The sequence below is a fragment of the Clavelina lepadiformis genome, chromosome 4, assembly GCF_947623445.1.
Source record: "Clavelina lepadiformis chromosome 4, kaClaLepa1.1, whole genome shotgun sequence".
NCBI lineage: Eukaryota > Metazoa > Chordata > Ascidiacea > Aplousobranchia > Clavelinidae > Clavelina > Clavelina lepadiformis.
Window position 1 is genome coordinate 1,409,657 of NC_135243.1, and position 27,967 is coordinate 1,437,623.

Below are 27,967 nucleotides of genomic sequence, written 5' to 3' on the forward strand. Positions count from 1 at the left end.
TTGATTTGTGGCTGGATGGGGGGAACCTTCAATTATTAAAAAATATTTAATATGTTGCAGATCAAACATCAGCCAATACCACGGAGGTCTTTCTCGAAGCAGGGCACTCTTGTATTGTGACGCCATTTCCGCCAATTCCTTCCAATCGCGTTCAGAATTTCCGAGTTACTCAAGCAATAAATCAAACAGACCAAGAAACCCTGCCGTGTCATAGAAAACAATAAGTTCTCTCAAATTCGTCAGAAATGCATTAATCAAAACATTTATGGCTCCGTCAGTGAAACACCAGAGTGCTATGACGTCAATACACAAATGGTAGAGAAGCGCAATTATGGGCAGTTAGCGATTGTAAAACATGTAGTTAAAGCTGCCAGTTGCAATTCGCAGATGAAAGACAATTCTGACCGCACAATCGAAGGAATCAACAAATTTACCTGAAATGATTGAAAGATGGCGTTGACGTAGAAGAAAGCGATTTCACCAGCGCCATCTCCCGGACTGAGAAAAAACAAGATGTAAGTAATTCCAAGAAGGTTGAAAAGAAAGAAAGCCGCCTTTACTGCTTTTGAATACGTCACTGCACTCTCCAGCGAGTTCTGCTTGATGAGTTTAGTGACCAAAATACGGACGACATTCACCATTATCAACGCGTTGATCTGTTTAGAAGGAAATAACTGTTTTAATTCCAAAGCGTCATAAATTACTTGGTTGATGGTGGATGAACCGTGTTGACCCAGTAGATAGTAAAATAAAAACAAGATATAAGGTGGTCCCACTGGAATTTAACTAAAGTTAAACGTTAAAGTTACTAACGCGCGAAAGTTAACTTTATTTTTGATTCTTCTACACGAGCTTTCGCAAGCATAAGTTTCTTCTTCAAGTTTACTAAGAGATGGCAAAAATTATTTCAAATAAGTTACTCCGAGCGACTGGTAGTTCTGATCCTGACTGCTATAGCCTATACTTAATTTTGATCATTGTTATAATGTGACGTCATAAAAAACTTACCGCGAACAAGACAAAGATGGGAATCTGGTAGAAATATTCGACCCAGGTGTCTGTCGGGTTCTGCATCCAGCATTCTTTGTCCTCATAAACCGCTTTGAGCACCGCCCATAAGACTGTGATTGGGATCGGTGTGCCTGCGTCATAGACATCTTGTGTTATTAGTAATTAACACGTTTTCGATGAAAATTTGTGCTGAACATATCTGATACAAACAGCTTAATGAAACAGGTATAAGCTTTGGTTTATGCAACATCTCAGAAACACAAAAACACAAAAGACTCCTTTATCTCCGACAGCGCTATTAACAAAACATTATTAACGCAATAAAAAGAGTTAGGACAAGTTTTAGGATGTCAGCATACTGGAAACGCGAACCCAATAAAAGATGAATGTCAATATTCGGCCCATTTTTAAGTTGCGTGACATATATGACATTAAATAACCTGACTAAGTCTGTTGTTTGGAAAGGATTTTGTAGAAGCCAAAGACAATGGCGGTAACAATGGACTTATCTGACATCACAATATAAACTATGCGTGTAGGTCGCCTTAATAATACCACGGGACCATGATACACTATCACCAAACTTGGCAAAAATAAATAAATGTGTGATGAAGAATAATTATTTCTTCAGAACTGACTGTAGGTCGAAACCCACTGACTCGTAAAATGGGAATCGAAATATTGATCAAAGCAACTGTATAATTAATCCTGACTTACCCCAACCTAGCGCCATATATAGCTTTATGCTGAACCTGTCGTACGTGTAAGCCATGACCACCATCATGTGAAGGTAGACGCCTTCTACGAACATCCAGCAGTAGGTGGCCACTTGAGAGTGGATGGAGATGGCGGCCAGGACTCGACATAGAACCTGGAACCAAACCTGGTCGATTGTGTGAAGAAGAAGTGACGTAAACAATTGTGCAGACTTGCACATATTATATAAAGATATTTTGTTTACCAAAAAATGTCGATACAACAAACCGTAAATTTGTAATTAAACTTAAACTTAAACATTATAATTAGCTTCGTTGTAAGAGTAATGGTAAGCATAAGATATCGTTTACGTCATACTAATTACGTCAAAATACCTTATTGTCTTTTCTTGTTTGGTAGCTGGTGAAGAAACTATGAATTAACCAGATGACGTTTTGTAGAATGAGTGACGTAGCAAGATTCCAATGAATGATATTTCTCCAACACCGGATGCTTCTACAATGTGATGACGTAAACAAAATGACGTATGCATGCCGTAATAAAGCCGAAATAACTTATTTTTGCCAAGAGAACAACAGAATTGGACTTCACTTAATACTTTGTATAAAGTGTCAGCATAGAGTTTATACCATAGAGTCCTCCCTATACAAGAGATATTTTTTTCACATTAGTCTTTTAACTTTCAACATACAAACCATACACTTTCTTATAACCAGTTTATTATACAGTAGAATTCGCCTATAGTGACTTTGGCTATAGTGACACTTCGCCTATAGTGACACCTGTTGCAAAGTCCCGTTTTCAAACCATATGTTTTGCATAGAAATGACTTCGCCTATAGTGACTTCGTGTATAAGAACACTTTGCTTATAGTGACACCACGTTTCTGTCCCTTGGGCTCAAAAATTTCCGTATAAGGAAACTCGTTAGTTTGTGATGCAATAATATATACTTTATCCATGCGCAAGCAAGATGATAGAAAAGGTTTATGAGCAGGCTTCATAATTGTGATGTAATAAAAGCGTAGGCTACTGTGGCTGTTAGGCTAGTTCCAGGCTTTTTTACTTGTGAGTTGTGATCTCAGTTCTCTTCACATAAGCCACGTTGATTGTCATTGTATAGCTTGTCGATCTAGCATCTAGCCCTTTGAGGAAAACAATGCAAAATACCTCATATATAACAGATATCGCATATAGGACGAATTTCGCTGGTCCCGACTGGTCCGTTATATGCGAGTTCTACTGTAGTCATCTGCGGCCATTTTACAATGACTTAGTCTATAGTGACACTTCGCTTATAGTGACACTTTTTCCGCGGTCCCTTCAGGTGTCACTATAGGCGAATTCTACTGTAATTGAATCGTTGCAGAACTTCCATCGTGTAAAGCCGCGAATTTTCGTCATCACCTCTCTGTGAATTTTCCCAAACTACGTTTAGGTCATAATTGAATTTACTTTGAAGGCACAGTATAATTATGACTCAAAGTCTTAAATGGCTAAGACTGAGATCAAAGAATACGGGTTCAATGACCTCTAAATCGAGTTATCGCGATGTTTTAAAATCGATGAAATCCGCCATAGATGTACCTGAGTCTCTAGAAGAGTAAAAAAGCGATGACCAATGTGAAGAGGGAAAGTCCCCTGCCTACGTAAGTTATCATGACGACAATCTTGAGATGGGTATTGACGTAATCTTCGGCAGGGTCACTCTGAAATTTAAAAATCGTGTAAATCAATTTTTAGATTTAAAAATTTCTATCCCATCCCAAGCGATGTTAGTATTGAATCATATAATTCGAAACAAGCAAGCAATCTTGATCATATAAATTGATAAAGTGTGTTGACTCCAGATTGAATTTATTTAAAGTTAATTGATTGTAAGTTCTATTTGTTGTTTTTCTGGATTTATTAAATCTATCCGTGCAGGTTATAAAATTTTTATGTGAACGCATTCATGCAGAACTGACCAAGGCCGGTATGGGACGACAAGCGATAAAATTAATGCGAGACCATCTTCTGTCTGATTCACACTTGCGAGTCGCGTTAACTGGATTTCAAAGAAAGTAACTTATAAATGTTCCATTTATTTTCATCGATAACCTTGTAGGCTATCAAATGTCGTATAAAGTATACTGCAAATAACTTAATGTCATCCAGGTTAAAACCCTCATACATGAATTGTTGTAATGAACTCCATTGAGCTTCTTAAAACATCTCGTGTAGGCAATGCCGCCACCAAGCGTTTGGGAAAAGCAGACATCCGGGGGATTCATGTTGGTCACGTGAGTGTTGACGTAAGGGCATTGACCTTTAACAAGGAAAGAAAGATGAGAATTTTGTGGAAATATCGAGTATTTCTAGTTTTGTGAAAAATTGGAATTGTTTCCGTGTTTTTTTTTAGATGAGATTGAGACAAGAAATTGTTTCGTCATAATATTACCGGGTACTTTGGTGTAATTTAGACAGAATTTGGCAATGATGACGCAACTCGTCTGTTTCTCTCCCAGAAACTCAATTTCTTTATCGTGGGGCTCTTTGCTGGGTCGAATAGGAAATACAAAATACAGTAGTAGCATGTTCGGCTAAAATAAGAAAACTATTATGACATCATTTTCGATATAAAGCGAATACCTATAATTGGCACACATTTTGTCCAAATTTGTTGAAGTGATTCCACTGACCATCAACTAAGAAAAGAATAAAAATGACGAAAAATACAAAAATTAAAAGTCAATCAACTCTGTACAACTCACGAGAAGTGTTGTTGATATTTGAAAGTGACGTAAGAAAAGAAGACTCGCTTTCTCACAGCGGTGATTCATTGTCCACGTTACTTCCGATCTTTGCTACGTCATCACGGCTTAAATCGTATTTCAGTTCGAATGAACGACAGGTTTTTCTGGTTTAGTTTTTTATATGACTCAATTTCAATTAGTTTTACTACTTTCAGAATAAAATATGAAAAATCTTTCATAAACGACAATTCTATTTCCATCAATTCTATATCTCGCTCTGAATATTTCACATTTATTTAAAGATTTAGTCAAATTCGCCAACATTATGGCAGACTTAATGAAACATTAAGACACTCATGACTACTAAAAGGTTGAAGATAAAGCGTTGAATCTCTGTTAGAACTTTTCCGTTGAATACTAGCAGCAGAAAATGACGCTTGGTTTTGTTTTGGTGGAAAGTTTGATTGATCAAAAATAAACGTAGAGTTATAAACTACAGCAATTGTTAAGTCATAACCACATTGACAAACAGCTCTACATACCTATACATATTTTAGTTACTTGACAACGTCAAAATGCAAGTTACAGCGACGTGGTCCGGCACAATACGTCATATTTTATCTTCTAACTTGTACTTTGACTTAATACCTGTGCGGCCAAGAAAACCAAAACAATTGGAATTGTTTGAAAGTTCATTTTTACGAGAATGACATCATTGCCATTGACGTCATTACTTGAAAAATCTCTTAATTGAAAGTTTTCTCATACAAGCCTATAGCTGATGCGGAAAAAAAGCGAAAAAAAGTGTTTAATTTTATCCCAACTAGTTTTATAATAACTCCATATTGCAGTTTTTCTACTCAATTGTCTTGTTGCAATCTTGATCTTCAAAACTTGGATTGTAATTTTGTACAATTAAGTCATCTTTATTTAACAAACCACTATTTTTGAGTGTCTAATTGCGCGTGTCTTCTTGCAAACGAGAACTTTTCAACCTATAATTAAAAAAGAGCTCGTTTGCTGTTATTTTCTGGAAAGTTAATTTTTTTTACCAGCTACGAGTGAAAATTACAGAAGGAAATTAAACAAAGTCATAAGGTACAGTACGAAAGTTATCGCGAGGTTAATTTGACGCCTTAGTGTCAAATTTCGTCCGCACTTGCTTGTAGAAGTGTTGCATTTTTAGATTCTTTTATACTGTGGGAAATTAAGTGGCAATAAAACCATTCCTCTACTCCACTAGAAAAATCTCGTAGCTAAATTTAACGATTTTGGAAAATTTGTAAGTTATGAAAGGACAGCATTTTAATGTTGATTTATCTGTTCCTGTTAACCTCATCAAAGACACAACTGTTTCGAAGCATTCTTCATATATACTCCCCTAAGCAGCCTACGTCCATGCAATGTGCTTAAGTGTGGTCAGAGGAACCTGTAAATATTACTCCTAAATATTACCGCTAATATTACCGCTAAACCTCATTATCCTTCCAAGAATCACTCCGGTATAACTCGGAAGGAATTTGTGAGTGAAAGCGTCGCTTACGAGAAACTAAATCCTTGCGAGGTGCGTTCGTAATACCGCCTCTGACGTCAAGCAGATCCCACATCAAACTATGTATAAATCAACAACTAACTTTCTATAAAATGCAATATTTAAAAAAACATTTACAAGAAAATTGTGTATTAACATGAATCCGTAGAAAGGCTGAAACTTCCCGTTGATGTTCGTCCTTATTGTTAAGTAACGATTCATTTGGTAACAGATTCATTGTAGGTTTAGTCCCCGCTTGTTGGCGCTGTGTTGGATTTACACCAGAACCAACGCTGTGTTGACGGTCAAACAAATTCCTCCCCAATTCCAACAATATTAACTTTGTTCGAATTTACAGATTGTCAAAAGACTGACGGTGCACTTCTGCACTAAGTGCAATAATAGCAATTAATGTTTTAATAAAAGGCCGTTTGCGACATTTTTTGAGTAGACTACCTCTCGAAAAATTTTATCTTCCTTTCCTGTTAATAGTTCCCCTAATTATATTATTTCCAAGCTATATGATATGACTTCTTAAAACTTTTTAGGTCTAAATATTTCCTGTGTGGGCGGGAATTTACTATAACTGACAGCTGGATTGCATAAGCCGTTAGTTGGCGGTAGCTGCGATATTTGCTATAATTGTCAGGCCACGTTAGTAAATGCAAAACCATGCGCTAATTATCTTAAGAATCTTGACAAGAAGTGTTGTGTTTGCAACATATGTCATGATAGACACCAAAATTTATCTGAGAAACAAAATATTGACGCTCTTAAATGCCATCACCAAGGAGTAGGACCTACTTTCAAGGTGGGACATGTCTCAACTTTCGAAAAAGGGGGTGCTGTCTCCCAACTTTTGAACAAGAAGGGCTAAAAGCAGGAAAACAAGAGAGAAATTGACACGGTCGTGAGTTGAAAAGAATTTCGGTCCCGAGCTGGTTGATAAAGCAGTGACTACTTTTGGTCCAAATATCTTTACACGGAACACGGAAAATTTTGTTTCATTTCGTATCAAAACTTTTAACTTTCTACTTAAACTAACTAACTTATTCTTTTTTGACACCTTGGCGTTACTCCCTTACGCCGTAACGGCAATAACTCATTTACGGGATCTGTGTTCCGGACCGTTCCGCTTTTTTCACCACTGTGTATACCTCATGCCTCATCATGCGTCATCATGTGTATACTTCCTGCAAAGCAGTCGCTTTGTTACGATGGACGCGTGGCTCCAATAGCTATTGGCAGATGATGATTATGATGTGATGTTTTAGCGCTGAGGCAAAGTTAAATCGTGGAGCTTCATTTTCACCGCGTCATAGTTATTCTGAAACAGCGGCGTAACTTAGGTTTTAGCCGCCCTGCGCTAAAGCAAAACATATCGCCCCATTCCCGAAGCCATATTTTGAATTTCGTAGAAAGTCGAAAGTTTTTAAAGGCTGGTTGACCATCCAGGCCAAAACGCAAATGACGCAAATTTTTTTATTTTTACACCTTACATTAAAGGAAGAAGCTTTGGTCGATACTTCCGCTCCGCGATGGATGTCTTTGGAGTTCTCATACTGAAAGAGGAACTTTTTGAGGTCTTACAAAAGCAAACTTATCAAATATTATGTATCCAGGGCTCCGCCGAGTTTCGCTTTTCACCTTAACTTGCCATCGTGATAATGATGAGGTATAACTGCCAGTTTTTCGCTGCGCAAGAAGATCAACTTTCCTGGAGAGTTTTCAATTGCACCTCAATAGGTTTATACCAAGTGCGTGTTCCCGCTAATGTTGCACGAAATTATCAATAATTATGCAACGTACGTAACCACGTAACGGAGCTCCTGTTACAAACGTTTGGTACAAATTACGTTATTTCGCAAACTACTTTTTGGTACATTTTATGCACACAAACCATCGATAAATAGCTTTTATCTGTATGAATTCTCTGCGTAAATGCAATTGAAATGCGACATCTGCACTCGGCTCTTTGCCCACTTTGCCGTTTTTCAAAGCCGGGCAATAGCAGAAAACGATGTTGGTGATGTGTCGTGATAACCGTCCTTTAATAACTATTGCTACAACCTTAAACCGAGTATGAAAGTATGGCAGTGACGCTGCTAAGCTGTTAAAGTGATATCAGACTGCACAAAGCTCACGACAAATATCGCTTTTGCGTCTCATGCAAAAGTAGATCACGCACGACATCGACAAACTTACGAGTCTCGATACAATGATGTCAGCTTAAAAACAAAGCGTTTATATCGAACCCCTAAAACAAGATTCTGACGTGCTGCTGTGCATTGTGTTGCGTATTAAGTTGTATCTTTTTCACCGTTTTGTTGTTGAATTAGTCTCAAAGGTATAATTTTTAGTCATTACATAAAATGATGTTCTTACAGCAATCCTTAAACCTAGCGTTGCTTGTGCAAAAAAAGAGCGAAGAGCGAATAATCCCTAAAAGGGAGCACGGCCGTGGTTCCGTTCCGACGTTGACAAAAAAGCGATCTCTCGAGATCGTTCCTGAAGAATAGGAGCGCGTTCAAATGCCCCTACCTTAATATGAGAGCCTAATAGAGCATACAGTTCATCTCGAGTCGTTAAGCAGTTTATGAAGCGTAAGAAGGAAAACTTTTTCACTCCCCGCATTTTGATAGGAGCATACAGTGGGCAGACGCTGGTATTTTAAAGCGGGCTTTGAAACAATTTTCCCCGCTCCTCAACGCAATTCAAAATACTTCACTGCTTGCTAATCTGGTTGTCATAAGCACGGAGTTTAAGCAAAGACGCAGTTTCTTTCCACATCTCAGGAACGCATAAAATCGACTGTTTTCGTAAATTTCCAGCCAAACAACTCGTAGCAAAAGTTGCAGCAGGAAGCTAATCCCCTGATATACCTAACTCTGTGTGTTTGATGTCTTGCCCCAACTAGGCCTACACGCCGAGCTGTTATTATTATTACTGCTGTTATTTGTCTGCGTCAAGTTGATATAAAACATTTTGTAGCTTATATTTCTGTTAATCATTTGTTACAAGGTAGAGGCAGCATTCGAGGCGGATGCTTTAGCCTACAAGCCATAGTACCAGTCGCATTAGATTTAAGAAGATATAAATTAAACAATTTAAAGCTGAACTCTACAAAGTAATTAGCGATGATAAAAAAAGCCTACTTATAACGCTTGGGCAGAAATGTGACGCTAAAAACATTGACATGGAACAAATTTCTGTCTTACAACAAATTTTGTTTCCACAAAACTCACTCTGGATATTTCAAATCACAAAATTCAGCAAATCTAAAATATTACAGCAAATTCACCATTCAACATAATGCAGTGAATATTTATTTGAATAAACATGTCTAACAACTAAAATTATTACATCACTATTAGTATCTGTACAAATATAAATCAATTTTATCAATGGGTCAGTAAATCTGTAGATTGTGCATCGGGTTGAACGATCGCTCGATGTCGCAGAAGCCCACGGTTCGAATCCCGGCCACGACGCAATTCCTTTTAAACAAGTGAATAGATGTGTGGAAGGAATTTTTATAACTTTGAGTAAATAGGCCTATTGAATTTCGGTTTAAAAATGAAATCTACTTACCATTATTACGTCAGCAGTGCTTGGGTGGATAGAAACAGACGCCACCAACATCAACTTTCAACCGCTATAAATTAAAAATTTGGTTAAAAGTTAAATCTCTGTGCAAAGTTCAAGTTGACACAAACATGACAAGATATAAAGAATACCGAGCCATGAAGCTGGTCAAGGGCGAGTTGAATTTCTTGTTTCTCGCTCGAATTTGCGGAGAATCTTCCATCTTCGAAGCAACCAGACATGTGCAGACGTTCTTCTATTTTAGCGAAAAATTCTGGTCCTGGAATGTCTTTGATTATGTTGTGACTGATGTACAACACTTTTACCTGCAGATCAAATGTTTGTAAACTATAGGCTTACCATACGTCCCGTTTTAGCCGGGACAGTCCCGCTTTTAAAGGCTTTGTCCCGGCGTCCCGGTCAGTCAACTAAAAGTCCCGCTTTGGTGCCAGTGCCAAGTCCCGCTTACTGAGCCAGCATTGCTCTACACTACACGGATATTAGCATGTTGTGATTGGTCTGTTTAGCCAACTTGCAAAAAAGCAATACTCGATGCGTGTTCTTGTTTCGTTGTGTTAAATGTGAAAGTAATTGTTACGTCATTGTAACGGGTAATTGGTCCAGTAGTGAGTTGAGTGTTAGCGCATTCGCTTGTTCAGTAATAGTAGGCTAGGAGGAGGAGATGATCTTTTTGCAGTTAGGTTATTGAAAGAACTTATTTCGTACGGTACCGTTACTTATTTGCATTTTCTTCTGCAAAAAACATTTGAATGTGAAAGCCCTTATCACCTGCAAAATTAAAACTGACTTTTCCTGCTGTGATTTTTATGAGAAGATAAAGTCGAATAAAGACTTCTGGGAGAAAGTAGGCTACAGAAAAGTCTACAGAAAAGTATGATTGGACGATTATGTAAATTTACAAATGCTTGAACATTGTTTTGTTTCCTAGTAAAATCCATTATTTTAGTTTTTCTTGGTGTCTTACTACTTCAGTTGTCCCTGACGATAGGAATCCAAAATAGTATCATACTTCTAGTAAAATATGAACCACATTTATCTGATAGGGCTCGTTGTTCTGAAGCGTCCCGCTTTTCAATCACAAAAATATGGTAAGCCTAGTAAACTACAACCTGGTGTATTGATGAAGCTAATATATTACTACATACAAGTTAATATTACCATTAATTGGTTAATAACTAACGAGCACCACGCGGTCAGATTTAGGCCTAGCCTACTGGTCCAATACAAATTCTTGGTTTTTGAATTAAATAGAAATAATTTTGAGCGGCCAATTAAAACTGGTATCGAGTATTAGTTGTAGAAACAAATCCTGATAATAAGTTTGCAAAAATATTTTCAGTTTGAAAAAAATTGAAACAATTCTGTTGACCCAAAAATTAACCTGCACATGCCAGGCTAAAACTGATCCAACAAAATTTTGTAATTTTTTCGTTAAAAAGAAGGAATTTTAAGCGACCAAGTTTATCGCAGATTCCATATTCCTTGTAGATTCAATTAATCACTAAACCGTCGCAAAATTATTCTGCAATTTTATATAAATTAGCACAAAATATCCGAGCTACACTGCCCAGTAATCTCAACAAACTGCCTTGAAAAACATCTTCGTACTAACCACTATGACGTCATAAGCACAGATAAAAACAATTGATTATGACGTCATATGCTGTTCTAAGCAAAAGATAAAAAAGTTGAATAAATCGTCAAACCTTTCCAGGCATCTCAGAGATCGCCGAAATCAATCTTTCCACATCACCAGGGGGGAAGCAGCTCATCAGATGAAGCAACTTCAACTCCTTTCGTTGTTTCCTTAAAACGTCACAAAAGATCGCGACTTCCAATGATGACAATTTCAAATAACTCAGATATATCTCTGTTGGAAAGCGCAGTGACGCCATATTGAAGAGTTCCATGTCGCTGGATTCGTTTAATTCGCATAAAAGCGAAACATATCTGCGTTTGTTGTCACCTAAACAAACATATTAGTTAAATATTTACCGGTTGTAGTTCGCCGCGTTATAGAAATAAATTTAAGACGGAAATTTTTCATGTTTAGCTACAAAGTCAAGTTGAACACGAAAACTTGGTCTTCCTTAAATTATCTGTTTGGGACGAATTAAAAAAATAATCAGGCATTTTAACCTGAAGATAAACTTAATACAACAACTCGAATTGATCTAAATGACATGTGGCCTATTTAGCCGGCAAATATTTTCACCAGAATTACCGGCAGCCTACTAAGCTAGGCTCTGTACACTAGCACTGGCAATATGTTTGCAATAGACATGTAAATTACAAAATTTACTTTTACTTGGCCTAGTAGGCTGCTGTACTAATCTACCAGTGATTAATGTGAAATATTTCCCGGCTAAATAGGCCACATGTCATTTCAATCAATTTTCACAAAATATTATCACACAAATATTTTCACAGCATCACCAGTCTGCCAGCAGACTTACTGTACTAGGCCAAATAAAGGTAAGTTTTGAAATTCAACATAAATGTGTGTTCTGCTGCACATAATGCATGTCCATTGCAAATAATACATAACATGCACATGTAGTCTATTCAATTTGTGATGATATTATAAAATTGCTTGCAAATCGAATGCCGCATAGAATTGTAGCGATCATGATAGTATTGCAATTAGTTATATAAACTGGCATTTTGCATAAGTTTTTGCACTTTCTCCAGCTGGAATTAATTAAATGTTTAAACAGACGTATTTATCGTCGTTAAGCAGTTATTCAAACAAGGAATTCTAACCGACATATTTAACGCAGATTGAAGTATTTCAAATAGCATTGTTTTCACGGCGTAAAGTTTGAGTGTACTTGAAAACGTTCAGATAACGTACAATATGAGACACGTGGTTTTATGGTAGCAATGATTGGTTCTAGTATCTTTAATCAAATCGTAGTTTCAAACCAACATGTGATGTAGTAAGTGTGTCAAGTGGTTTTCTGTACTGGTGTAAATCGATTTGAATTCTTTGTGATGAAAAGCTTAGAATAACATGGACACATGTACACGTGTGATAGAGAAGTTAATTTGGAAGCGCTGATTGGTCAATACTTTAGTATAAAAAGAAATGTTTGGTTTAAATCGCTCTCGGACTCTTAGAAATTCTCTTCTTTCTGAGTTAGTTCCTGTGAATTGAAGTAATTGCTAAGATATTGGAAATCGGAATCATGGTGTAAAAATCTCTATTTCGATACAACTTATTCGGACAATATAACAATTTGAACTTATGAAGTTGGTGTTGATTTAAGAAGCAATAAAGACAGTAAACGCAACGGAGTCAAGATAACTAGCTCGGAGTCAAACAGTCAGACTTGGTTTAGGCCAGTCTAAAAAGGCAATCCACCACCACCCCATTCCCATAGAATACTTGTTTACGGAAATCGGCAAAGCAAAGTATTGCATTACGTAATCGATTCCTCTCTGCTTATCGTATTAAGTCGTGACAAAAATGCCGTGCATGCCTGCTTTGCGTGTGTTGTTATTCATAGTTGTTCAATGCGTCACAGTCTACGAAGGTAACCCTAGAAAGTGGTCGACTTTATTATGTAGCTGTCACAATGTTCTATCTTGATGTATTCGTTCAAAGAAGCTTCAAATATAATCAGTTTATACAGTTGTCGAGGTGTACAATTGATTCTAAGATTAAGAGAAGCGAAACAACGACCTGAGACTCATTTATCATCGATGACATTAAGCTACAATTTAACAGACAAACATTGTAATTGAAGTGGTCGTCCTTACATGCTAAGGAACGATAAACAATCATTTCATTACAAATTATTCGCAGATTTAGGACAAAGTCAGAAAATAAACTTACCATACCATTTTGTTAGCTTTTCAAATCGTACCAGCTGTGACTTTAGTGCTTCTATCCAAATCCTCCTCTTCTCAGCAAAATCTGGAAATAAATTATTATCCAGCTTAAAACTGACAGGTGATAAACATAGTCTAGGCCTAGACGAAATAGCTTGCAATAAACTCTAGGCTAGAATGCAGTGAATTGTACTAATTGCAACCATAGCACATTTTTTGCATATACTGTACTGTACTTGCTGTTTCCCAAATTTACACTTTTTTGACTGACTGACTGCCTGCGATTTACTGAAGTTGCATTTTTGATTTACCAAACTGTGCGAATGACTGCTCATAAAACAGACAACTATTTTATGTTTTTGATGCTGATAACTAAAGTTTGAAAACACGATTTTTTTAAATATTTCATGAACAGTAGTATTTGAAATAGGCACGGGGTATATAAAATGCTAAAAACAAAAAAGACGGATTGTAGTAATATTTTCAGTCTGCATGTTAAGAGCAGTTGCTAAAGGATCTTTTATTTTATAATGGTTATATATAACAAATACAGCGCATTGTTCTACATAATTAGCAAACTGTGCATGAGACCGTTTTATTATTAAGTACAAGGATCACGAACTGTCAGAGATGGTCAGTCAGTACTTTGAAAATATCGTCTGTGACGGTACTTGGCAAAAAAAGGTTCCCCCGGTTCTGGTTTCTGGTTCCCGGTTTGTTACTATTTCAAAAAAGTTGTTCGGTACTTTGCCAGTACTCGGTGCCAAACTACTTTTCGTACAGTGGATAATGTTTCAAGCGTAACTTTTGCTGATATAAAGGTTACTTCAGGTCAAAAATATGTGAACTCACTCTATGCGACTTTATAAGACATTCGTAGATTAAAAAAGAGCAAAAAGCACTAAAATTGGAATCAAGTTTCAACCAAACTGAAATTTTAAGAAACAAACTTGTGAAAACCTTGAAGTAATCGTGTTCAAAGTATCGAAACCAACTTATATTTCTGGAAAAAAGTAATTCAGTACAGGGATTCGGTACTGTTCTCTAAAAATACCAATGGTATCAGTACTGAATAAAGTACCGCAATAAAATAATTTGGTACTATATTACTGCTGTACTGCCCACCTCTGCGAATTGTACTAAGTCTTGCTCAATAACCGATGTTTGATTGGTGGGGAATCATCTCTGAGGTCATGTAAAAACTATCTTCTAAAACCATATTATCAAAGAGAAATGAGTGAAATTATTACACTGCATGTTAATGCAATAGACTTCACTTATTATGACTATCTTTGGACCAAACCATTTTGGTCACAATATCAGAATAGTCATAATAACCAAAACTGCAAGCCTCTCATTATTTAGCAATGGACATTATTTATATTACTGTAACAATGTTCATCATTATCCCTTAAAACAGAGTAAACATTGTATTCTGTGCAGCATTTGCCACATTGAGACATTATACACTGACAAAAGAAACATTTTATTCAACTTATGTCGGTATATTTATTGTCAGGGCTGGTCTTAGGCAATTGCCAGTGATTCAATCGACTTGGGTCAATCGGCTGGTTAGCACCAAAACAGAAATCTAAAACTATCAGCAGTGATCACATGATTTGGCATAGGACATTAGTAACAATATTCACAATTATCCCTTAGAACAGAGTAATCAAAGTGTAGTGTTGTGTCTGTTGTCGTTTACTCTGTACTGCATTGTTAAGCTACTTCTAAATTTACCTGCTGCTGTAATTTATGTATTTAGTATTTTTTTGTTATTAGCGTCAACTTTAGTTACATAAAACTAATGTCTGAGTATAGTAGTCACAACGACCATGTCATGATATGTTACCTATCATATATTAATACTCCAGAAGTGTAATTAATTGTGTGATTGTAAAAATTGAGTACATTTTGGATCTAGCAATGTACAAAATGTTGTGTCAATGTTTATATGGCAGTTAAACGTAAATTAAAGCAACTATTAAAATGCATGCAAACAACTAATAGTGACTAAAGTGTATTTTTGGTTTTTGGAAATAAACATAAACACCATAGCGATTTGATTCAATAATAGGTTGTGATAAGGCAAGATAATTCGACTGTTTCATTAATTCGACTGTAACATTTAAGAACTTGATTTCGCCCAGTCATGAGTTCGTGGTTATTTTCAGCTAATTTTACCAGCTTCGATACTTAAAGTTAAACGTTAACTACTTTCCAAAGTACATTATTATCAGAAGTGGGCAGTACTACGATACGATAGTTCCGAATTAATATAACGTGGCACGTTTTCAGTACTGATACCGGTATCATCGGTATCAAATTCTTGTACCAAATTACTTTTTTTTAATATAATTCTGTATTCGGTACTTCTAAAACGGTTACTTTATGGTTTAGAGAGGTATGTTTTTTAAAACCTCACTTTAATTAACACTTAGTGCCAATTTAAATTAGTTATTTTAATTCTAATTAGTTATTCTAATTTAACAATTAACACTTAGTTACAAAAAGTAAGGAATGAATTTTTTGAAATAGTGCCAAACACCAGAACCGGTACATTGAAAGTACATCATACTCACAGTACACATACATTGAAAGTACAAGTACATCAAGTACCCACATCCGACTTTTCTTCAATGTATAAGAACAATGTAACCTACATAGACTATAAAGTTTTTGTAAAATGCAATAACAGTTGAAGTGGAAAAAGTTGAGTGGGAAAATTATATTTGCCCACATACTACTGTAGTGGCCTGGGAGCCACTCTCAATACCAATATATCATTCGTGGGAAAGTATTCGCCAGTTATTTATTGAAATGTTGTTTGTTGATGAAACTGCAATTGTCGCTTAATATTTGGAAACTTTCTCTAAATAACTTTCTGTGAAAGCACCGTTTAGTACGTTACCAGGTGATTTCATAACATCCGAGTTTTAACTGTAAATAATCCCCATTGCCCAACGCTTATTTTATCGTTCGTGCATTCTGAAATATTTGTGTATATTGTGTTTCCGCTCACATCGCTCCGCTTTATAAACTCGAACTGATACGCGAGTAACCGCGCAGACAGAGATATTGAATCGTACGAACGTAGTACGTTAGTCGTGTTAAATATAATCTGTTAGACTTGTGTTAAATGGTAAATGCTAAGTTTGTGATTGTGTAATATTAATCGGAACCTGTACAGTTCCTACAATAAAGGATTGTTTCTGATAAACAGTATCTGTTAATCGGAAGGGCGTTCGGCTAATAACACGTTAGGTTGGAGAATTCTAACCGCACGCAACCACGGAGTCAGATCATTAATTCGGCAGGTAAATTTAAGTCCGAATAACATAAGTTAAAACAAGCACCAACCTCTGCAGATGCAATTATGCACAGTTTGTGATGTAATCACTTGTAATAAGACAATAGCACAGCATGCACATAGGTAATAATAATTAATAAACTTCTTTTTCTTTTCTTTCTGATAAACTGTTCGTAAGGGCGTTCGGCTAATAACACGTTAGGTTAGAGAATTCTAACCGCACGCAACCACGGAGTCAGATCATTAATTCGGCAGGTAAATTAAGTCCGAATAACATAAGTTAAAACAAGCAGCAACCTCTGCACTACAAATGAAAACACTCACGTCATATCATAGTTCATACAAACCAGAGTATTACTGAGTAAGAAAACAAATGTAGTGCTACATATTCCAGCTTGTCTAGCATATTGCTGAAATGCTGAAGTATGGTATCGTTATAGAAAAGATTAACAAACTTAACGGTTAAAAAATCAATTATTATATGCAATTTTTTCAATTAGTTAGTCGGCTGTGTCTTAAAAATGATGAAAAAACGCAATTGGATTTCGGTAGCTGCTAGTTATGTAGATCTGTGTTAGTCTTGACTAACAGTGATAGCCTATAACTAGGCCTACATAATTGTTTTCAAAAAATTAGCTTATTTATACAGTTAAATTTCGTTTTACCTGGTGCCAGATTCTTCACTATCTTTCTTATACACTGACCTAAACTACGTAAAACTACCTAAACTACGTTTGATCCAGAAACTGTGGTTGTTGACGTGTTACCACTATCGGTTTATTATAATTATCGTTATTTTAAACTTTGGCCTTCGACTGGTGAAATAGTGATAGCCTGATAAATCAGAGTCAAGTTTGTAGCTATATATCTGATTGAGTCTGATAATGTCCATTTTAACTTTGCAACATTTCCTTCGGCAATAAAGCAAATGTTTAGACAGCTATTGAGCTGTGCAAGCAGCGCTTTAGTTAACTTTGTCAGTTGCAAGTCTGGAGGGATTTCATAGTTGATACAAAATGACAAGATTAAAACGATCACGTGACTTTGTTATTGTTTTGATTATTTTCAGCCCAATCATTCAAAAATAAAAACAAACGACATTTTCACAAAATGTCAAGTGTGCACAGTTATTTTTGTTGTGACTCACAAATACAATCTTAAGATATCGCGACCCAAACGTTCCTTGAGTATAATATTTTTACAAAAAAAACCAAACAGCCATTATGTGTTGTCTATGGTAAAAGTACTAGTCAATGCGAATTGCGAATAGTGAGCGCATTGTGCGGTGCAGTTGGGACATGTCACTGTTAGATAGGTGCGCTAAAAATGGCGGAAATGACAACGATCGTAAAGGACAATGGCGGTGACCAGTGTTTCCATGGCTACCTTTCCACCGGGTTTAGCTTAAACTACGTTTCAGTCTAATGCAGTAATTCCCAAACTGTGTTCCGCGGCACACTAATGTGCCGCCACAGATTCTCAGGTGTGCCGCGAATCTTTATGGAATTTTGGAAAAGAACTGTATAAATATTTAAAATAAGGCATGCAGACAAGCATATGCGACTCAAAAGCTTTCTAACTCTTTCAATAGCTGATAAATAAGCACATGTGACGATGAAACCAATTATGGCATTGCCGATATAGTAGTGTAATTTTTAAAAGTAACTTTTCTTCTCTTGTAAGTATGCCGCGAGCGTTTAATAATTTTTCTAGTGTGCCACAAGCTGACAAAGTTTGGGAACCACTGGTCTAATGGTTTGCGGTAGATCGAACCCTTTATAACATTGTGATATGACTTAACATTTTTAAGTTATCAGAACCGCAAAAAGTTTTGATTCGATCAACAAAATTTATTCTTATGACGGTTTTTAACTGGTTAACCCCTTTTTGCAAAGTATGCAGAAAATCTTATCTGATAACTTCAACAAACCGGATGGATTTGATTTCTTTTGAGGAGATTCTTTTATGGTCAGTTTGTCCAATTCTTTTCCAACGTTTCGTCCGTTATCTAGTGTTGAGTTTGTGGAGGGAGCAAGACCTGTCAAAAATTTCACTTTGTGGGGATCAAAACAAAATTGTATTTTAACCCAAAATCAAATAGCACTTATATTATTTTTCGAGTGACCAATGGGAAAAAATTATTCAAGATTAACCTGAATCATTTTCACTTGCTCTTTTCTGTTTAGGAGAGGTTTCTGAAACTGTTGCTCCCAGAGAAGATTCTAGAAACGTAATAATTTAAACGATGTTTTTTGTTATTTTCGTGTTTTCAAAATGATCGTAGACAACCATCCAAATTATATAAGCCTGCTTACGCCCTGTTCCAAATATCACGTGACTGATTGGTTTGCTTGCCACCTGATCAAGTGCGTCATCTCTGATGGTAACTTGTTCGGCCACACTGGCGGCATGGAGCATTATGGTGGTTGGTTTGATGGTTTCCAGTAGCTCTTGGAGTTGGTCACGTATCTCGATCATTGCTTGTCGATTGGAAGGATCATTGTCTACACATTTGGTCATGATGCTCTCCATGAGAGAGATGATCCTAACACCTTGTTCATCTTTCCTTCGTTTCAGTCCATTTTTGATCTCATCGATTAGTTTCTGTTGAAGGAACACGCCTTGAAACTTTCCCGTCATCCTGAAGAGGATTTCGTTTGCAATTGTAGGATACTTCCTAACAATCATCATGTAAAAGATCACACCAACACTGTAGACATCCATGGATGTTGTGAGCCTGTGGCAGTCTGGATCCAATCTCTCCGGAGCAGAAAACAGAAGAGTGTGCTGGCTCCCTTCTCCTGTTATATCTGGTCTCGCTGTAGCTGTTCTGGTGTGATGAGATAAAGCGGCTCCACCGAAGTCTGCCACTTTGCAATGAAGATCCGAGCTAAGTAGAATGTTCTGGGGCTTCAAGTCTCCATGGGCAATCCTGATATCCTTGAGCATCTTGTGGAGGTAAGTGATGGCATCAGCGGTCTCGTATGACATCCGGAGCAGAAGAGGATAAGGAATAGTCTCGATATTTTGGTTGAATATCAGATCGTTAAGTGATCCAGCCAACATGTGCTCCATGACAACTCCAACCCAGTCCTCCTCATCAATCAATCCCTCGATGCGGATGACGTGCTTGTGAGCAGCCAGCAAAATCATTTTAACCTCCTTCAACAATCTGGAACGAAAATAATCATCTAAACTTATTCCGAATGTGTACTTCTCGCATTTGAAAAGCATTGACGTAATTAACCAAGCATAACCACATTAAAGCTTTTAAGTATTTTGCGGGGAACCTCACCCTTGCTTTGCCTCTTTCATCTCAGTAATAGATCCTTGCATGGGCTGACATTTCACAGCCAGTCTGCCCAACACCTGGTGATGTCCTAACCGGACAGTACCAAACCCTCCGCGACCAAGCAAGCTTCCCTTGACGTTGCATAAGATTTCAGATGCAGCGAATAATCTGATTTTGCCGGGGCTTGCCTGACAAAAATCAATACACTGTTTGTATTGGATATTTAAATTTAATATTGTTTATCATCAAAATCCAAAGTTTTTTAATCGCTTAGAGCAGGGGTGTCAAACTCAATCGCACCAGGGGCCAAAACTCAAAACTTATTTAACGCCGCGGGCCGTAAGGATAAAACTTGATTGAACGTTTCGTGACACGAGTACATGAATTTGAACAGTCAGCGAAACAGCACCAAATTTTTGTTTTTTTGGCGGTTTTGGCTGGGAATAAATCGATTTATTCTATCGCATGATGAGGCAACTGTTGTGCTGCTGTATTGTGCAATTTTTTATAATCTTGTTTCTTGCTTGAAAAAAGTAAGTTATACTTCACGATGATCTCGCGGGCCGGAAATAGTTCAATGTATAAAATAGCATTGCGGGCCAAGTTTTATTGTAAAGCGGGCCGGGAGTTTGACACGTATGGCTTAGAGGGTATGAATTTCCCATGGTTGTTACTCTAACTGATTTCCACTCAAACTTTGGACGACTCACGCAAGCAATTTAAATCGGTAGCGTCTACGGCGCTGGATGCGTTTAAATTTCATAAACCAGATATCTGAACACAATGAACCTGGCCTTCAAACCATAAAGAAAAGAAGAACTGGACTTTTCATAATCTTATTAATAGGGGTAAAAACTAAATGGTTCTCAGACGATTAAATTCAGAACCACTAAACCCAGGATGACCGAACGAACCCCTGTGAGTTGAATTGACAGATCACCGAACTAAACAATTTTACTTTATGTTACATTAAGTTTACCTTCTCCATCATGAAACGGTTCAAGTGATGAAAAGCTATAAGTTCAGTCTTGATGTTAACAACCTAACCTAAATCATCCATTCTTTTGTGCAGCAAATAACTGCAGAAGACTTATCGGTTTTGAAGTAATTTAAGTTAAGCTTTTAAATCAAAACCAGATCTCATTTACAATACAGTAAAACTCGCATATAACAAACAAGTCGGCTTCAGCGTGATTTATCCGTTACACTCGGTATCGGTTATATATGAAATTGACTCTCAGCACACCACGTAGGGTCGCTAGGTTCCTATATATTACGTCACACACTCCAGAGTTAATTACAAGACATTTTCAAATCGGAAACAACAAACTGTGTTGTATATTTTCGGTGCACTATTTCACTGTGAAAATGAAACTTTTTTTGGTATACTGGTTAACACAGTACAGTACACACGATACAAGTGAAAGATCGAATCGAGTGTGAAGAATAAGGCAAGCTTTCTTCTGTGACAATACCAGTTGTAATGTCATAAATAGATTTCTTCGGAATGATGAATGGATCCGTTATATAGAGGTATTTTCCATTGTTTTTTCTACAAGGGACCTTATAGAATGTATCCGTTATAAGCGATTAAAGCGAGTTAAAATGCACAAAAGAGAGTAGGAAACCACCCGGACAAGATTTTTCATCCAATATATACAATAAATCCGTTATATACGCATCGCATCATATACGCTATTAATACTGTAATGAAGAAATCGCCAAAATGTTTTCTAATCTTTCCGCTATTACTCCCTGGTGTTTCAACAATCGTTTGACATACACGATCAATCAATCATATTCCTGTTAAGACGAGTACTGGGTACTTTGCGACATCGTATGGCTTTGTACGCATGTTAGATGGTTTTCGAATCTTTCCAGGTTTTGTTTGATGTGTCACGTTCCAGAGCTTTGCGCTGTGCACTGTATCCAAGAGTTCACCTTCACACGCCGCCGTGTATTTTACTTTGATCGCATAAATTATAATCGCCACAAGCAGATCTCCTCCTGTTCTGTCATGACTCCACTCCAAGTCATGCAAAAGCCAAGTCAGTCCCTCCACTCAAGTCACTCTGTAGCGGCCTGGGTGACGGCCCTAATACCATTACCCAGTTATTGATTGAAGTTTTGTTTTTTGATGACATTTCATTTGTCGTTTGATATTTGGAAACTGATAGGCTCCAACGCATTGTTTCATAATCTCATCAAACAACTCGTCTAGACCGGAAAATGCATGTAACAATAGGAAATCTATGAATAAAGGTGAAAAACCCGTAGGGTCACCCTACACCCTACAAGGGGCCAAAAAACTCTACGAGTGGCAACCTTGACTGTAATACACATACTGGATAGTGACTAGATAGTAAATTAGAATTTTGACCTTTGGACGGCCAATTTGTCGCCGGTTAATTTGATCGCCGGCCAATTTATCGACGGTTAATTTTATCGCCGGCCAGTTTACGTCACGGTTAACTTGATCGCCGCCCAATTTGTTGCCGGTCAGTTGTCCACTACCAGTTGTCGCCGGTGAGTTTGTTCACGGCCATATGTCGTGATCCCGTAGTTTACGCGTATGTGGTATCATGTGAAAACCCTTTAGTAGGTTACCAGGTTTGTTTCAAAACGCGCCAGTTTTAACTGAACTCAATCCCCATTGCCAACGCATGCTCTTTTTACCGTTTCACGCGTTCTGAAAACCTACGTGTTTTTTGTCGGATATTGCCGCTCTCATCGCTTCAGGTTTTATAAGCTCGAACTTTTACACGAGCAGTTTCCCTGTAATTCGCGTTTTCATACTATGTTTGTAATTATGCGTACTAATCGGAAAGTGCACAGCACCTACAATAAAACATTTTCTGGTAAACGAGATCTGTTGCAACATTAAAAGCTTTCGGCTGACACGAGGTTAGAGAATTCTAACCGCACGCAACGATAGAGTCAGATAAATAATTCCACAGGTAAAGTAGGTTAATATAGCATAGGATAAGTCGAACAAGCTCTGCACCTGCTGTAACGACCTCCACAAGTCTTTATCCGAAAACGAACATATGCCATAGACTAACGTTTGAACACTTGGAGCTGTTATGACTAAGTCGCAACCATCCTGCTTATTCGCTCTACTATAGTTATGAATGACCAACAAAAAAATTAAAGTGTGGAATGCATTCGTGAACAGACGCTCATCCATAATGGAGTGTTGTATCAGACATTCAGCAAATTAACGATTTAATTCAACACATTAACGATTTAATTCAACACATTTCATGACATCTACCAATGTTGTCGCTCCTAAATAATGGCGGAAGAGTTCAAACATATTGCGTTCAAAGGTTATTTCCCTCATGCGAAACCACAGATCAGGTTCCGTGTATAGCGGTAGTTTACTCGCCCTACATAAAATCGGACACTGACGCTTTTATCGCTAAGTCCGCAATCATCTTGCTTATTCTCCCTGTATCATTAACAACGTAACAGTTTAAGAATACGAATTACAAAGGTAGTCCACTCTACATGTTGAAAATCGGAACATTTCAACATGTTTTATCTGGTTGGTGTTGATAAACTGTTTAATAAAGACAATGTTTACTACATGTTTAGAAGAATATCGTTTGTTTCAATGCAGTGGTCGCCGGTTTATACGTTCCAATATAATAGGCCCTCCTGCTAATGAAACCCGATGTTTCGCGGTTCAGACGCACTCCGTTCATTCCAGTAGTAAAATACCACACTTAATAAACACGAAACCCCGTTTCACATGAGCCCGTTTTCCAAGCACCATCGCATAATATTAAACGCAAAGACGGAGTGAGCAAGTTTTTCGTGCAGTTTGCTTCAAGCCAAGTGCAGTCAAGCGAAGCTTTGTTTTATTTCCGGGCGGAAAAGTGTTGCGTCATAAACTCAGTTCAAGCCAGAACGAGTTCACGGTTGATTGGTTTTGTGCAGGGGAAAGCACCGCACTGCTGGTCAATCAATCTTCAGGTGGTTTATAAAGCGGCGGCCATCGTGCATTTTGTTTTATTTTAAAGGTTGGAAACAAAATTCTGTGTAGGCTAAATATTTTGGTACCATTTATCCCTAAATAGGCTTACCATGGTCATCGGACACGACACACCAAAAACAAACACATCGTCTGTGAAGCATTTTCATATGTTTTCGTTTCCGATCACTGGTTTCTGTTAAAGATTTTTCCGGGAAAAATTTAGAATTTAAAAATTTGATGAAAGCCCAAATTAATGACGTAGAATTCCTAAGAAAGTGTTCTTCGACGTAGCAACGGTCACAATGAAGCGGCCGCATGAAATAAAAATTCAATTGAAAGAATAAAGAGCGGGGAGAATCGGGAAAACATCAACGAATGGTTGGAATCTTAACTATTGTAATTTAAGCTGAACCAGGTTTCACGACAAACTCTTGTAAAGTACAAAACATCTCCTTCGCTCTGTATTGTGGAAGGCTTCATATAAAAGTCTGTGATAACTACAAAGCTTTATGTCTAAAATCTAAAATCTTCCTAAATTTAATCGAACTTATTAAAGTATTTTGTAAAACTGTTCAAGATATGATAGGTACCAACCGCTTTCTGTTTAATGAACAAGGCATAAAAGAAAGTCGTTAGATGTCGGATTGAACCGATGCTAACTGACCTAATTAAAAAGTCAATTGATGCGTGGTCATGACAGGACCGAAGCGTGGTCATGACAGGACTGGCAACTTTCCTTGTCTAACAAACAAAGTTTGGTAAAAATTCAGCGGTTAAATAATTTGTAACCAAGCTCAGACCGCGCTTTGCGCTGGGATTGTTACGAACAAACGTCACAATGAAGAAATGACAAAAGGTCTCTGTTCAAACAAAGCTGCAGAGTTGGTAGAGTTACCAAAACATAAAATAATGAATGAAGCCATTGTGTTGACCAGACGTTTAAGTAAATACATCATTACAACGATCCTCAATGTAATAGAATGCTGCAAAGTTACCTCGGTTCTAATATTTGCGACACAACCCAAGATAATTTCAGCTTCCCCACAACTGACAACATATTCGCAGTGACCTTTTGTAAAATATGTAGATGAAAATAAGCCTAAGTCCAACACATATTAAGCCTCAAATAATTCAAACTTTACCGCTACTAATTACCACGCGTTACATTCACGTGAATTGATGAATCCCACTGCATACACAGAATAAGCCAGCAAGGAAACTTGTGATTGTATTTGTTTGGAATGTTTAAACACAAATTAAGTAAATTAAACGGTCAATGTACGAGACAACATCAACGACTAGCAAGACAATCAACAAATTACTACATTGTTTGATCATTAATAGACTCACCGATTGTGACGTCATCGTTTCTCCTCGGTTGCGTAAGTTGTAACTCACAAATGAACTTAAAACGACCAGAGCTTTACTACCTTCAAATAAATTTAAAAATGATAAATGCTGGATTTGCAGCAGAATAAAATATTATCAAAAGATAAAGTCTATATGAAACAAATCAATCCCAGACACGGCTTAAAGTACCACAAGCTGCAGTTAGTACACAGAGATAATGGCGACAAAATCTTATTTCTTTTGTAATGAAGAACTTTTTCCTACAAGATGTGTTACGATCTCACATAAAATTTGATGCTAGTGTATTCACTTGCGCTGAATGTTTCATTTGTCAAATGATGAAACAATAACTATTGTGACGTATATGAATTCACTGATAAACAGAGTTGTCTTAAAATCAGACTTTGATGCACTTGTATAAAAGTTCGAAGGAAAATTTGATACTTTCCAGATCATATAATGATACTTATAGACATAGCAATATAAAACAACACAACATGCTTTCAACTAAATGCAACAAACTGGCGGGCGATGAAGTGAGTGAACGAAGTATGATGAGAAAAACTCGTTAATTGCTATGATAAAGTTGTGGGAATATTTAAACCAATCAAATTACTGTTCACTGATAGGAGGCGACGAACGGATTCAGGTTTGTTAGTTTCAGATTAGCATTAAGTTTCGTGTTGATGTTACCGGTGATGACGGTAAAGCACCAGTTGTAGTGTTGCATTTTCTTAGGCTCTTTAAAACCTGCAGGTTTCCGAGCAATCAACGACCCGGACAAAATAAGTGAATAACATGTTAAAAGCACCAGATGAAAGAAGTGGCCGCTTTCCACAACAGCACAGATAGAATGAATGAAACACGAGTCATGCGCAGTCTCAACGCATGGTCACGCTTGAGTGACGTTCCCACAATTCCAAAGACCAACAAATGCTGTGGAATGGAATTGAAATTTTCCAAGGTCCATATCCAGCAAAATCTTTCATTTCATATTCCATGCTTTGTACGATATTAACGCCTTCGAAAATGGAAGAAACCACACTGTTATAATTTTAAAAGTTTGTGGTGAACGCACTTGATTGTGTGAATGAGCGTGCGCGTGTACTGTTCTGGGAATGCGTGAACTTAGTTCAATTGTGTGAATGTGCATTCAACTTTATTATTGAAGATTCGTTCCATTCCATAAATGAAATCTTTCATTCCACTCCATGCTTTAACAATTCCATATTCCCTGCCAAAAACAAAGACAACTCCGAGGAGCAAAGCATCAAGTTCACGGCCACACGGAAGTTGTGTCTGTGTGAGAGGAGACCGAGCAGCAGGTATAAAGCTGTTGACTACGAAGGAGAAGTTTATTCAACTTATACGTCACGAAACCCTGCACAGAGAAGTAAAGATTATTATTATCATAAAATTAGGAAAGGTTTGTTTAATGCTTGGTATGATAATAATCGTTGTCCTCAGACTGAGAACAGTATTTGCAAGTCTTAAACATGGCGACGATTTCTCATCCCACGAGTCCCGGTTACCGAGGTAGCCTTTGTGCATATTTTGATTCTCACACGTTGTTTATTAGTTTATCTTTGACTTTTATATAATAAGTTATCGCCTGAATTAAGAACAACCCACCAGGTCCACTGAACAGCAGCAAGTGTCGTTAATGCCTTGTCCAAGTGCGTTACAACTGCGGGCTATAACGCCACCGGGTGTCGATAATATAAACTGGCTGCCAGGAACAAAACGTTCCAGCAAAAATTCCTTCAAGCGGTCGAGGTTCTTATATGACTCTTATACACGAGGGCTGTAGGTTTTTATTACTTTTGAAGAAAACGATGTTGGAAATCTGGTTTAATAGCTGCAGGGCGCCACCTTGAGACACACTTCTCAGCCACAATACTTGCTGGATGTAGCAAATAAATATAAAATTCCTTCGCATTCTACTTGTCGCTCTTAAGTTCTCTCCACTTGACAAAATCTTTCTGCTGAATAACTTGCTTCAACAAAAGCGACGTTCTTAGCTTTAGGCCCATTTTGCAATGATTGTCTCATTTATTTCAAGTTGTCCGGTGGTTTAGAGTTTTTTATTGGTGGTTAATGACTATTGTGTGTTTCTCCACCTATACTCACGACTATGAAGCTGGCAAAGTAACAACACAAGTAGCAAAAAATGTTTTTAAAAATCCACTAAACAATCTTTACTGTCACTTGATCATCGCCTCATTCTATGTCAAATGGTTGCAAAATGCGGGCGAAAGACGAACAACCATTAAAGCTTTAAATTTGGAGCAGATTCATGCCCACCTAAGTTGTGTTCCGCTGAAGCCTCGTTTCCGCTAAAGCTCCAAACCATAAATCGGACCGAAACCGAAACAAAACCATTGCCAACAGAAATTCAAAGCCGTTTCTTCTCTGCGGGATTTCAAAAACTGCCTCATTGCCACCGGAGTACAAGAGCTGTTTCATTGCCTTTGGAGTTTCAGCGCCGCCGCGTTGCTGCCGGCACTCGAGAGCCACCACCCTGCCGTCAGAGTTGCAGAGCAATCCTCTTGCCGCCGGAGACCTTGAGACGCCTCGTTGTCGCCGGATTTCCAGAGAAATTT

At 37.4% G+C, this 27,967-nt stretch overlaps 2 protein-coding genes across 3 annotated transcripts in view; both read right to left on the reverse strand.

Moving 5' to 3' along the window:
* The window catches only part of LOC143452340 (5-oxoprolinase-like), a 74,081-nt gene that overhangs the window by 23,085 nt on the left and 23,029 nt on the right, over positions 1 to 27,967 (reverse strand). The window lies entirely within an intron of this gene.
* On the reverse strand, positions 9,595 to 26,364 carry LOC143451644 (uncharacterized). Its single transcript, XM_076952345.1, has 9 exons — positions 25,365 to 26,364; positions 20,039 to 20,223; positions 19,059 to 19,915; positions 18,897 to 18,965; positions 18,674 to 18,781; positions 13,438 to 13,518; positions 11,306 to 11,565; positions 9,731 to 9,904; positions 9,595 to 9,648 (listed from the first exon to the last, which is right to left on the reverse strand). Exons 1-9 carry the CDS (start codon positions 25,377 to 25,379, stop codon positions 9,595 to 9,597), a joined length of 1,803 nt encoding a protein of 600 aa, XP_076808460.1. The 5' UTR covers positions 25,380 to 26,364.

Excerpts from the sequence above, each read along its gene's own strand:
- LOC143451644 (XM_076952345.1), bottom strand. Across the intron at positions 18,782-18,896 it reads AGCAAGTGAAAATGATTCAG|GTCTTGCTCCCTCCACAAAC; the intron begins GTTAATCTTGAA and ends AATTTTTGACAG. Across the intron at positions 9,649-9,730 it reads TTGACCAGCTTCATGGCTCG|CGGTTGAAAGTTGATGTTGG; the intron begins GTATTCTTTATA and ends TTTAATTTATAG.